Source organism: Herpailurus yagouaroundi, unplaced genomic scaffold (genome assembly GCF_014898765.1).
Source record: "Herpailurus yagouaroundi ecotype Mexico unplaced genomic scaffold, PumYag 253, whole genome shotgun sequence".
Lineage (NCBI taxonomy): Eukaryota > Metazoa > Chordata > Mammalia > Carnivora > Felidae > Herpailurus > Herpailurus yagouaroundi.
In genome coordinates, this window is record NW_024412470.1 from 2,614,120 (window position 1) to 2,627,762 (window position 13,643).

At 41.4% G+C, this 13,643-nt stretch overlaps 1 protein-coding gene and 1 long non-coding RNA gene across 2 annotated transcripts in view; one reads left to right on the forward strand and one right to left on the reverse strand.

Moving 5' to 3' along the window:
- Positions 1-906: 906 nt before the first annotated feature.
- LOC121020864 (uncharacterized) lies at positions 907-6,232 on the reverse strand. Its single transcript, XR_005786330.1, has 3 exons — positions 5,147-6,232; positions 3,414-3,582; positions 907-1,029 (listed from the first exon to the last, which is right to left on the reverse strand). It is a non-coding gene; the product is annotated as an uncharacterized LOC121020864 (long non-coding RNA).
- A 4,397-nt stretch (positions 6,233-10,629) lies between these two features.
- RRP15 (ribosomal RNA processing 15 homolog) overlaps positions 10,630-13,643 on the forward strand; it is a 43,040-nt gene continuing 40,026 nt past the window's right edge. Inside the window, exon 1 of the mRNA XM_040460946.1 lies at positions 10,630-10,774. Coding sequence (XP_040316880.1) covers positions 10,630-10,774 — 145 coding nt within the window. The remainder of the gene's footprint in view (positions 10,775-13,643) is intronic.

Here is a 13,643-nt window from a genome sequence, read left to right on the forward strand (position 1 = left end):
CTGGCCCCTTCTGACCCCTGTCACCTCTGCATGAGCTACACCTCCCCTGATCCCTAGGCTTTACTCCTGCAGGCTTCTGTTTCCCAAAGGAGCTTGTTGTCTTCTTCTGAAAGAATTTCCCCCAGATTGTCACATGGCCGTCTCAATCCTACCACTCATATCCCAGCTCAAATGACATCTCCTTAAGAGTTTCTCTGACCTCTCTCCAAAGTATCTCACTCCAGCCACCCCTCTTTCCAAATCATTCTCTATTATATTATCACATTTTACTACCTTTCTGACACTTATCACTAGCTGTAGCTATTTATTTTTATTTACTTATTACTTATGTTTCACTCACATAGAATGCAAGCACCATAAGTACAAGGATCTTGTCTGTTTTGTTAGGAATCCCTAGTGCCTAATGTAGAACCTGGTGCATAGTAAGAGCTCATTAAATATTTGAGGAATAAATGACCTGCCTAGGAAGCCTTAACCCTGGGACTTTACCATTGCACAAATAGTCACCTGCCTTGGATGATGTGGCTGTTCAACTTTGGAAGGATGGAATAAAAACGCCCAGCTTTAATGCCTCTTTCACTTGTGTCATTGATCTAACAGGGACACACAGGTCAAGTTTACCTGTCACAATGAGAAAGAAGTTCCTTGTATACAATCAGGATGCACTTTCTTAGCAGAAATGAGAACCTAAAAGTCTGGAGGGATCAAAGTAGCCCACTTTTTCTTTTGTTTGCTTGATCATTCAGAAATGCTGGGCAAATCTTGTCATTGTTGATGGATACTGCCTAAGAGACTGTTAAATCCCATAGCGAGGTGAATTTTTAATGGAAAGGTTTTATGCAAGGTGGAATATGTCTCCTTGATGCATGATAGTACCTGTCTCACTAATGCAGGCTCTGAGACCAGGAGTCCAAGAGTAATTTGTTCAAATGAAATAAAGCCTATTCGTCTTGCCAGTACTCACCTGTTCTGTTGTTTAACACCAACCAGATGATGTAATCTGTCCCTTTCTTGTTTACAGGGATGTTTCTAAAAAGACAATCAAACATTGCCTCAGTCTGGTTAGGAATAATGAGGTGACTGCCTGGGCCTTAATTAAAGCAGAAGTTCAGTGTTGGGGGAGAATAAAGAAAGGAAAGTTATCCTCTTTTTAAGGATGTTCCAAAGGATTCGGAGACATGTATCCTTAAAAATAAAGATTGTGAGATTCAGAAACAGCCTTATGAACAAAAGGAGTCTACAATACTTGAACTTTGGAGGTAGTTCCACTTTTCCTTAAGAGAGCAAGATTCCCCAGTCTGTGAGAAAATGGAGTTCTAGTTACTTGCTTCTTAATGGATTTCAAAAGTCTTAAGACACACATGAAAAATTATTACTAGTAATTTCTTCTGTCCAAAGGGTCAATGCCCTGAGGAGACGCAGAATGCCATACACTTGTAGGCATCTAAATCTATGAGTCCCTGTCCCCCACAAAGGAAGGTTACTCACTGCTGTGTTCAGAACCTGTCGACACACGAGGATTTAGGTTCATCTTTATAGTCTCTGCACTCTGTGACTACTTTCAAACTAGAGTCCGGGAAAAAAAAACCACATTATATTATTTGTATTATTATTATTAATGTCAGATTACTGCTATTAACTATTTTTGCAGAGGTTTGCATTTTAGTCTTGAAGCATGGATTTATTTTTTTTATTTTATTTTTAATTAATTATTTATTTTTAAATTTACATCCAAGTTAGTTAACATATTGTGCAACAATTTCAGGAGTAGATTCCTTAATGCCCCTCACCCATTTAGCCCACTCCACCCCCCAAAGCCCCTCCAGCAACCCTGTGTTTTTTCTCCATATTTAAGAGTCTCTTATGTTTTTCACCCTCCCTGTTTTTATATTATTTTTGCTTCCCTTCCCTTATGTTCATCTGTTTTGAATCTTAAAGTCCTCATATGAGTGAAGTCCTATGATATTTGTCTTTCTCCAACTGACTAATTTCGCTTAGCGTAATACCCTCTAGTTCCATAGTTGCAAACGGCAAAATTTCATTTCTTTTGATTGCTGAACAATACTCCACTGTATACATAAACCACATCTTCTTTATCCATTCATCCATTGATGGACATTTGGGCTCTTTCCATACTTTGGGCTATTGTCGATATTGCTACTATAAATATTGGGGTGCATGTACCCCTTCAAAATAGCATACCTGTATCCCTTTAATACCTACTAGTGAAATTGCTAGGTCATGGGGTAGTTCTATTTTTAATTTTTTGAGGAACCTCCATACTGTTTTCCAGAGTGGCTGCACCAGTTTGCATTCCCACCAGCAGTGCAAAAGAGATCCTCTTTCTCCACATCCTCACCAACATCTGTTGTTGCCTGAGTTGTTAATGTTGGTCAATGAATCATGGATTTAAAAAAAATTTTTTTAATGCTTATTTATTGAGACAGAGACAGAGCATGAATGGAGGATAGTCAGAGACAGAGGGAGACACAGAATCTGGAGCAGGCTCCAGGCTCTGAGCTGTCAGCACAGAGCCTGATGCGGGGCTCAAACTCACAGACCATAAGATCATGACCTGAGCCAAAGTCAGAAGCTCAACAGACTGAGCCACCCAGGCGCCCCTTTTAAAATACCTTTTTAATGTTTATTTATTTTTGAGAGAGAGAGAGACCCAGCGTGAGCAGGGGAGGGGCAGAGAGAGAGGAGACACAGAATCTGAAGCAGGCTCCAGGCTCTGAGCTGTTAGCACAGAGCCCAATGCGGGGCCCGAACTCACGGACCATGAGATCATGACCTGAGCCGAAGTCGGATGCTTAACCAACTCAGCCACCCAGGTGCCCCAGTGAATCATGGATTTTAGATCAAGGGGGAATTATTTAGAAAAACAAAATCTACTTGTAAATTTATTCCACAATTGCATAGACATGTAGGCTGAAAATATTTTAAAAGTTTATTTAGTGTAGCCTCATGTTTTTTTTTTTTTTCAAGTTTATTTATTTATTTTGAGAGAGAGAGGCAGAGAGAGAGGAAGAGAGAGAATCCCAAGCAGGCTGCATGCTGTCAGCACAGAGTCCAGCCTGGGGCCCCAGCTCACGAACTGTGAGATCATGACCTGAGCTGAAATCAAGAGTTGGACTCTTAACCAACTGAGCCACCCAGGCATCCCGCACTCATCTTTAAATACAAGAAAACTGAAACACTTTTACCTTTTTCAAGGTAAAGCAAGTTGACAAAGGTCACATAGTATATTGAGTGTAATGATTTGGGGATGCAAGGAACGGAAAACCTGACTTATTACAAACTGAACGATGATCTAATTTATCTTACTAATGGAAGGACAGATATAGGATGGGAGTACTAGTTTTCTAAGTGTCATGACAAAATATCACGGACAGGCAGCTTAAACAACATACCTTTATTTTCTCACAGTTCTGGAGGCTGCAAGGTGCCAGCATGGTGGTTTCTCCTGAGGCGTCTCTCTTTGACTTATCAATGGCCACCTTCTTATGCGTCCTCACATGGTCTTTTCTCCGCGTGCATGCATCCCTGGTGTCTCTTCCTCGTCTTTTAAAAACACCAGTCCTATTGGATTGAGGCACCCATATGGTCTCATTGAACTTTAACCATCTTTTTTAAGGCCCTATCTCCAAATATAGTCACAGTGCAGGTAGGGCTTTAACGTAAGAACTTTGGGGAACACGATTCAGCCTGTAACACGGGCTTTAGCCTCTGGTGATTTAGCAGTTTGATAAATTATTAAAGTTTAAGAAACTGCCAACTTTTTCCCCAAGTGGTCAGTCACTTTACATTCTCACAAGCAGTGCATGAGAGTGCCACTTACTCTACATTTTCACCAAGATTTGGTGTGGTCAGTCTTCTTCATTTTAGTGACTCCAAGAAGAGTGTAATGGTATCTCATCTTGGCTTTGCTTACATTTCTTTAGTGACTAATGATGCTGAACAGCTCGTGTGTTTATTTGCTATTGCATATCATCTTTGATCAAGTGTCAGTTTAAAGAACTCCCAAAACTCCATCTTTTCCATTAAAAAAATTTTTTTTAAATAAAGGTTGAGTTTTGAGACTTCTTTATATATTCTGGGCACAATCCTTTATCAAACATATGCATTTTAAATATTTTCTACAAGTGTGTGGCTTATCCTTTCTTCTTTCCTTCCTACCTTCCTTTCTTCCTTTTTAAATTTTAATTAGCTTTATTTTTAGAGCAGTTTTATGTTCACAGAAAACTTGAGAAGGCACAGAGAGTTCCCACACATGGATAGCCTCCCTGTTACCAACCAGTCAGCAACAGAATTGCTACATTTGTTACAATTGATGAGCTACATGACACATCAAAATCACCCAAAGGCCATGGTTCACACTACCGTTCTTCATTTTTGGTGTTACACAGTCTACAGATTGGACAAAGGTATAATCACATGTATCCATATTTATGGCATCAGACAGAGTATTCTCACTACCCTAAGGATCCCCTGTGTTCTATTCATCTCCCTCCACCCTGCCCATCCCCCAGTCCCTGGCAACCACTGATCTTTTTATTGTCTTCATAGTTTCCCTTTTTCCAGAATGTCATGAAGTTGGAATCACACAGTATGTAAGTTTTTCCACAATGGCTTGCTCCTATGCTTTCTTATAGAAACTTCACAGTTATATGTTCTATGTTTAGGTCTATTTCATTCTGAATCAATTTTTATGTATGGTGTGAGGTATGAATTGACGTACAGCTGTTTTTGTGGGTTTTTTTTTTTTTTGCATATGGATATCCAATTATCCAAAAACTGATTGAAAATACTATCCTTTCTCTGCTGAATTGATTTTGTTTCTACCTTTGTCAAGAATCAGTTTTCCATATATGTGTGTGTCTATTTCCTGACTCTCCATTCTGTTCAGTTGATCTATTGGTCTACCTTGATGGCAATACTACACCGCTTTGATTATTGTAGGGTTATAATATTAAGTCTTGAAAGCAGATAGTGCCAGTCCTTCAACTTTGCTCTTCTTTTTCAAGGTTTTTTATTTTGCTCTTCTAGCTCCTTCAAATTTTCATATGAACTTTAAGATCAACTTGTCAATTTCTACAAATGAGTCTGCCAGAATTTTGATCAGGATTGTAGTGACTCAACTGACCTGTGAACATGGTGTACGTCTTCAATTTGGAGGGTCTTCCTTAAATTTGTTCGGCAATGCTCAGTAGTCTTCAGTGCACAGGTAGGTCTTTCACATCTTTTATCCCTAAGTGTTTCATACTTTTCGGTGTTACCGGAAATAGCTCAAGTTTCTCTCCTATAAGGCAACCCACCACATGTGCAAGGCTCATCTAGCCTTCTTTGAGTCACCCTGGGGGAACTGGGACTCAGAGAATTGTTAGAAAAACAGCAGATACTCTTGGTACTGTGATTTCTCTAAATAATCAATACACTCCTCCTCTCATGCTTAGGAGTCTTGTGTCTTCCACCAGCCTTCATGGCTGCTTGTTGGCTTGCAAATAAAATAAAATCTCATATCCTGTTACAGTTTCTGACATGTGCTATAGCAAATGCTCTGTGAACAGTGAGGTTTTTCTAGTCTGGCTGGTGGGAATAAGCATCATTCCTAGTCCTCTATGTGCATAGGTAACTATCACCTCTAATTCTTTTGGGTGGGTCTTTCCCTGGTCTTGGGTATTTTCTCACATGCAAGCATTGATGGGTAGTCACCTAAATTCTTGCAGGAGCCTCTTTGCAAATCTCCTGAGTTCTCTCTCTTCTCTTTGGTACTCTGCCCTGCCAATTCCAGTTGACTTGACTTCCCTGACTCTCAGCTACATCTTTTCAGCTTGGAAAGTTTTCCGGGGTGAGTTTAAATTTCCCCTCCCCATGCCATGGTCTGGGAACTTTCTTGAAGAAGTATGCTGGGGTAAATTATGGGGCTCACCTAGGTTTGGGAAGAATTCTCACTTCTCAGTGATCATTACCTTTCATGATCTGATATCTAGTTCTCGCAAACCACCGCTCCATGTATTTTTGTCCATTGTTCGGTTGTTTCAAACGGGAGGATAAATTTGATTCTAGTTACTCCATCTTGACCAGATACAGAAATCATATGAATTCTTCTAAGTAATCATCTTAAAATTAACTTTCTGTCTCGTTCACATCCAATTTGCTATTTTGGCTATTTTTTTAGATGTATAGTTCTTTTAAGTTTATTTATTTATTTTGAGAGAGACGGAGACAGCGTGAGTGGGGGAGGGGCAGAGAGCAAGGGAGAGAAAGAGAATCCCAAGCAGGCTTTGCACTGTTAGCACAGAGCCTGATGCGGGGTTTGAACCCACGAAATCAAGAGATTAAGACCTGAGCTGAAACCAAGAGTCAGGTGCTTAACTGACTGAGCCAGCCAGGCGCCCCTATAGTTTTCGGTTTTTATATATTACATCTATTGTTCTTGTTTTTAGAACTCACTCTCGTTGATTTTAAATTTGGAGAGTTGTTTGTACAATCCCAATAAATCAGTTATTTTTTCTTTCTTTTTTTTTTTTTACATTTTGTTTCATATTTAATTCTGGAATTAATTTTAGTGTAAGATGTGAGCCTCTAATCTTATTTTTCTCTGTAAATTAATTTTACTGAAATAAGTGTTGCATAATGCCCCTTTTTTATTCATGATACTTCCTGTGTAATATTTTGTTTTTATATATTCTAGAATTTGTTTCATTTACCCTTGTTTTTTCTTTTGATTTGTACATTTTAATTACCATACCCTTGAGGCACCTGGGTGGCTCAGTCGGTTAAGCGTCCAACTTTGGCTCAGGTCATGATCGCATAGTCTGTGACTTCAGGCCCCGTGTTGGGCTCTGTCCTGACAGCTCAGAGCCTGGATCCTGTTTCAGATTCTGTGTCTCCGTCTTTCTCTCTCCTACCCCGCTCATGCTCTCTCTCTTCTCGAAAATAAGTAAACATCAAACAAAAATTGAATTACCATACACTTATAATATTCTAATATCTAAACAGAGAAGCTTCACCTCAAGTCTCGTCTTTTTAAAAAATATTATTCTCATTTACTTATTTTGAATCTTAGAATTATTTTATCAAGACATTACTCTCTGCCTCTTCTCTCCCAAAATTTATTCAAATGGGATTTTGGTTGGCATAAATAAATAACTTCACAACACTTGATCTCTCCTTTAGGAACACAATATATAATCTCAGTTTTTAAAAATTTTCCTTTATATCTCTCATTAAAGTGACACATCAATTAAATTTTGTGATTTCTTTTCCTTTGAGATCACAGTAGGATTTAACATCACTGACAATCTCTTCTTTGGGGGAATTTGTCCCAGCGGTGCTCTTCCTTCTCCTAACTCTCTATCCCCATCCTTCTTTCTTGCGCTTTCCCAAGTAGCAGTGTTGACAGTCACTAAGATATCTTCTCTCTCTTTATGGTCTCCCTTCATAGATTTTTCTCTGTGTAGAGAGCCCCTGAACTATCACTTACCCAGAATGTCTATCCACAGCCTCTGTCCAACCATTTTCGCATTCAGACCTTGACAGATAGCAGCGCCCTCTGCTCCAGATATGCTGTGCAATTACCTTTCCTCTGATCTGTTCCGTGCTCCTCAGTTTAGAGCACTTCAGTGTACTGACATCAGCCAAGCTGGAGCAAGTCACCTGGAAAAAATTATTTTGTTTTCCTCCTATAAATATTGGTGTTTTAACAAGGAATCTTTCTTTTAATTCCTCGGATTCTTCCAAAAATGACTAACCCTCTATGGAACTTTCTAATAGTGCTGTAGGCAGGCAGGGACAGTATGTGGGTGCTGATATTATTTCCATCACACCATTTATTCTAGCTTTGTATCAGTCAGGGCCAATCAGGAGATGAAAATTACTTAGCAACTTAAATAGGAATGTTTAATATAAAGAATGGTTAACTATAACAGAGCATTGGAGTAACAAGGGATTGGCTAGTCAGAAATGAAGGGAATTCTAAGGGGTATAGTAACAGCAGATAAAAGGAACAGAGAATACCCCCAGAGCTGAAATAAAGCACCCAAGGAAAAAGTCCCTCACCAAACTCACATACATAACTGAGGTTCAGATCTTGTTGGAAAGGGCATAGCAGTGGCTCACTGGGGCTGAGCCAGCAACACTTGCTGGAAATTTATCCTCCAGAACTTTCTGGAAATTGCTGCCCTTTAAGGTGCCAGAGAAAATTGTTCATGGGCAGGTGTCCTGCTGGAAGTATTCTGCTATGTGATGCATAAAGGGGTTGGCCGGGGAAAGCTGCTGGCCACTAAGTACTGCTGACCACTGTGCATTGCAGAAACCAGATGCTGGTTTCTGTACAACAGGAGTTTGGGGATAGAAAAGCTAAGGCAGGAGTCTGAACGGAGGATCATACTCGTCCTGGGAAGAGGGCTCCTTCTTCTTACAATGTCATTATAGTGCCCTCTACTGACAACGTCCTACTGGTAGGCAACAGAAAAATATTTAAAGGATCTGCCTGTTTTTTCAGAGAGCAGCCAAAAAGGGTGAATGTGGCACTGAGAGGTAACAAGCTGACAACTGTCATGGGTACGTTTATACAAGGATATAGGTGACTTTAGTCATTTCCACCATACAATGGATATTTTATTTGCAAACCTTTCAATTATCTTAGCTCATTATAAGGGCAGAAATTTGTCATTTTTTAAATTTATGAATTCCAGTGCTTGCCAGAAATTTCCATTGTCTGCTCTCAGTACCTACTTGTTAAATGCACAAGTGCAACAGTATGAATAGGCAGTATTGCTCCGTGGTTGAACAGACCCTGGAGCAGACTACTTAGGTTTAAATGCGATGCTGTCACTTCCTGGCTGCATGACCTTGAGCAATTATTTAATCTTCTCTGTGCCTCAGTTTCCTCATCTTTAAAACAGGAACAATAGTACCTAGCTCACTGGCTTATTGTGAAGATTAAATATGTTAATACAGGAATCTCCCACTTAGTAGTAGTAATCCCTTGCTGAAAATCACATTTCTGCAGGAAAATCTGGAGCCGATTTTGTGTTCCTTTTAAAAAAGAAAAAATTGAATGAATAACCATCAACCAATTCAAGCCCCCAAGCAACTTAAGTTGCAGCTAAACATAGTAAATCCCTATGTATAAATAAACCATCACATTAAGATGTAAAATGCTGACCTTCAGTAATATTGGCAAATGGTACCTGGATGCCACACCGCCTCCTTTGCGCTGTAAGCATCTTTCTCTCTCAGGTTTGCCTCCTTGCCTGCAATTTTCTTCAAGTCTTTCCCAACTTTGTTTTGAAGTCAGTGTAGAACAGTAGGCAAAAACAAGGGTTAAGTATGAAAGTCAGCAGGTCACAGGTGACTGACACTGCATGGCAGATGGACACTGACCAGGATTGGGCAACTTCTCTGCCCCAGCTATATCCCAAGGGGATGTACCTCTGAAGTTGACAGCAACTGCACTTTTCAAAAGATTTATGCTGGAATTTTATCCTTTTCACCAATTGTATTTGGAATGTAACACTTCCTGTGCTGTTAAAAACAAAACAGCGTTTTATTTTAAAACGTATTGAGTTTGGGGTTATGTAAATATAATCCCCCGTCCCCCCATAAACACCAGCTGGGATGTGCGGAAATGAGAAATCTGTACTCCTTTACAGATTTTAAGTATGAAAAACCAAGAAGAGAAGACTTTATTTGGAATGTATCTGGCCTACAGAACGTGATGCCAAGTTTTACTGTCTTAGTCTGACTTATCAACTTTGTCGATAGTTGTATTGTCATTCATTAATTCACCCCCTCCTAAGATGTTTTTTGAGCACCTACTCTGGAGCAGCTTTGCTAGCCTGAGGGATGGAATAGTGAATGAGCTATGGTCCCTACTTTGAAGGAGCCAACAATTTGGGGGGGGTGGGGAACGGCAGGGCAGATTGCAGTAGCTGCCTGGAGGCGCTGCACAGCAGGAAGCAAGGGATCCACACGCCACGTCCGCTCTGCGCGGTCGGAGCCAAAGCTAGGCCCGCAGGAGAGGGCGGCCTGGGCCCCGTGCCACCTCGAACCCAGGGGAAGAATGCTACATTCTATTCGTTTCGCGATTGGAAGCCACGGCGAGGGTTAATCAGAGGGAGATATTGTGTGATTAAGTTTTTGAGACAGATCCGGTGTGTTGCGCTATGAGTCTCTGGCGGTGGTGCCTGGGGAGAGGGGAGGATACAGATATTCTAATCGGCACCGCCGAGCACGCTTTTCTCGCTTCCCAGCTGTGGGCGCGGTCAGTAGGCCCGGAAGGGGCACTGGAGGAACCTCCTAAACCAACTTTCAATAAAGCGGCACAGAAGGGAAGCGGCGTAGGGAGGAAATCAAAGTGAACCGCTCCTGGTTGCGGCAGCGGTCCAGGGCAAGGGCGAGCTGGCCGAGGAGTCGGCTGAGAACGTACAGTCACCGATGGTTTTTCTCCCAGGAGCGGACCTCACCTGGACACTCACCAATTCACAGTCCGAGGCCCCAGTCCCGGAACTCCGGGCTAGACGGCCCCGCCCCGGAACCTTGTGTTCCCGGAACTAAATGCGGAAGTTCTTTTTGTTACTACCGGTCGCAATTCTCATGGGTCGCTTCCGGTGAGGAAAGATGGCCGCGGCCGCTCGGGACTCACGTGTGGGTGCGGGGAAAAGGCTGAAAAATTCACTGAGGAAGAAAAAGAAGATGAAAATGGTAGCCCGGGCAGTGGCTTCGGAGCTGGAAGAAGAGGGCAAAGACGCTGCCGACAGTGGAGGTAACGTACTAGGGTTGAGCTTTGGCTGCTGAAAAAGAAGGCCCGGTTGAACTTGTGGCAAGGAGGGGATGCGAGTGGCTTTGCCGCTAGTTTTATCTCCGCGTGGCCTCGAAGGGGCGATTTGGGCCCAGTGAGAAGACGAGGAAGCGGTGTTCAGGGGGCAGACGCTTTGAAACTCCATATTCTTTTACTACACATTTCCATTGTCACTGTTATTAATGAAAACGGATGAAACTAGTGCTGACAGAAGCAAAAAGGTTACAGAGACGGAAGGCAAAAGGAAGGGGGGCCATTTGAAATTACGAGTGGGATAGGTTTCGTAGGGAAGGAGCAAAAGGCCAAAAGAGGTTAGAGGGAGGTAGGTGGTATACTTGACTTTTCTTGTGTGGTAGTTGCGTGACTCGGGAGTTAGAGACCTGATAGCGATGAAGGAAACGAGTACGTGGTTGAAGTAGAATGAAAGTATCAGTTGAACTCTCAGAAACGCTTGCTATTGAAAGGAAGGAAAGATACTCTGAGGCCTTCAGCCCTGATGTGACCGTGCTGCACTTCTTTACCTTCGTCCTTGGCATTAACTTCTTAGGTTACAAGAACTTACAGACAGCCCCTGGCCTTCTGCGGTCCAGTTATTGCTCCTTTGTACTAGCTAGAGCTTTGCAATAGCCAGAGTTACTCTTTTACAATGTACAGGTCATGGGAGTTATGTGCTCAAGATGGTCCAGTGGCTCCCCATCTCAGAATAACATCCAGAATCCTTAGATTGTATGGTGACCTTCAGGCCATCTTCTCTCCTAATTTCCTACTCTGCCCCCCACTAACTACTAACTGTAATCTAGCCTCATTGATATCCTTGTGATTTAACACATCAGACAGGCTCCCACACCAGGGTTTCAGCGTTCCCTGGGGCTTCACTGCCTAGAGTATTTTTCAAATGCTTGGGTGTTTCTCCCTCACTTCCTTCCATCTCTGATTCAGTGTTTTATCCGCAAGACTTGTCCCTGATCACCCTCCGCAACGTACTGCCACTGCTCTTCCTTCATCTTGCCTCCCTGCCTTCATTTTTTGACTTCTCAGGCTTTCTTTTTCTGTCTTTCCCCAATCATCTGACATATTGTGTAATTGCTCTGCATCTCTCCCAGCTGGAATGTACGTTCCCTAAGAATAGAGATTGCTGTTTCCTAGTTCGTAAAACAGTGCCTGCTGCATACTGGATTTTTCACAGAAATTTAAGTACATGAATGGATAAACCTGGACTTCCCAAGACCAAGAAGAAGAAACTGCCATTTACTACTGCAGTCTCTAGGTAATTACACTCCTCATCCCCTTTCAAAGGAGTTGAGGAAAACGGTCCATTTGTTGAGCAGGAATTAGAAGTTGTGGTTCTGATATTTCTTGTACTCAACAGTCTAGTTCATGTGGGGTTGTCAGAGAAAGAAATCCTGCATTTGAAGCAGAATGTCAGTACTGCTGACAAATTTGGGTGTCAATCAGATTTGCTCAAGTACTGAATAATTCCAAGTTAGAGCTGTTCTGACTTCTCAGTGCAGTATTGTCAATGCTGATTAGGTCCTGAGGTTCTCTCACTACTGTAGATCCATTACATTGTGGATTAAGAAAGGTCTGGGGTAATGTGGAAACCTAATTATCTAATGTAGTTGGATGACTTCATGTTGAGGATACAAAAGATGAATAAACTTCTGCTCTAGAATTATAGTCTTAGGGAAGATAGATATTAAACACAGGACTGCAATATGTTTTGAGTATTATTAAAAAAAGTAGTTGTTACAATCACAGTCCAATTAAAATGGTATAAGGATGGAAACAGAAACCCATATCCTGTAGAACCCAGCTTAGGCATTGCTTTCTGTCTTACACGTATTGCTCAGAGTATACTCTGTTTTTATTTTAACATGTCTTTGTCCTTATAGATACAGGTTTCCCAAATGCTGGAACTATGTCCTATTTATTTTCATAGGGCCTTCCTTGCATATTTTAGTATTAGGTAGATTTTCTTGTTGAATAAATGGATAAGGTGGCATTTCATCTAGGCCTTAGAAGGATGAATAATTTCCTAAGTCTGGGGGTGGAGATGACGGTTTCCTCAGGCCTACAGGAAAAAGCAAGTACGATGGCACACAGTCTCTTAAAATGCGTGGGCTAGTTAGGACACAATGAATTGTCTGCTATGGCTGTAGCTATTCAAAGAAGTTAAAACAAGTGAAACTGGGAACAGGGGGTGAAGCCAGATTGTAAAGAGCCTTGTGTGTCATATGAAGGAGATTGGACTCTCCATTTGTAGGGAGTAGGGAGCTATTGAGAACTTTTAAGGCAGAGGATGACACATGTTTATAAATACCACTGCCGGCTCTATGGTGACTGACATGGAGTGCCAGAACCATTGATTGGCAGTTGCAAACCTGTGTCAGGGCTTGCACTAGGACAGGACTCTGAAGAGAGAGAAGGGACCCACTTGAAATGTTTTTCAGAAGGAAAACATTCAGTTTTCCAAATAACCAACTTACCAAAAAACTCGTAGCACCATAAATTTGTGGTGTACTCTACTGGTAGAGCAATTACATAATAACAGCTATATTTTTTGAGCATTTCTATGTACCGTTCTATGCTCCTCATAGGTGCATCAGTGCAGTTAATTCTGACAACAGCCCTATGAAATAGATATTATTTTTACTTTACTTATGGGAAACTGAGACCCCAGAGAAGTTATAATCTGCTTATCCCAATACATAAGCTGATCATCGGGTTGATAAATGACAGCCATTATTGAAGTTTGGCTTTAGTGTCTACACTCTTGACCCTTCTTTTCTTTTCTCTTCTTTTCTCTTCACTTTCTGCTCTGTACCCTGTAAGT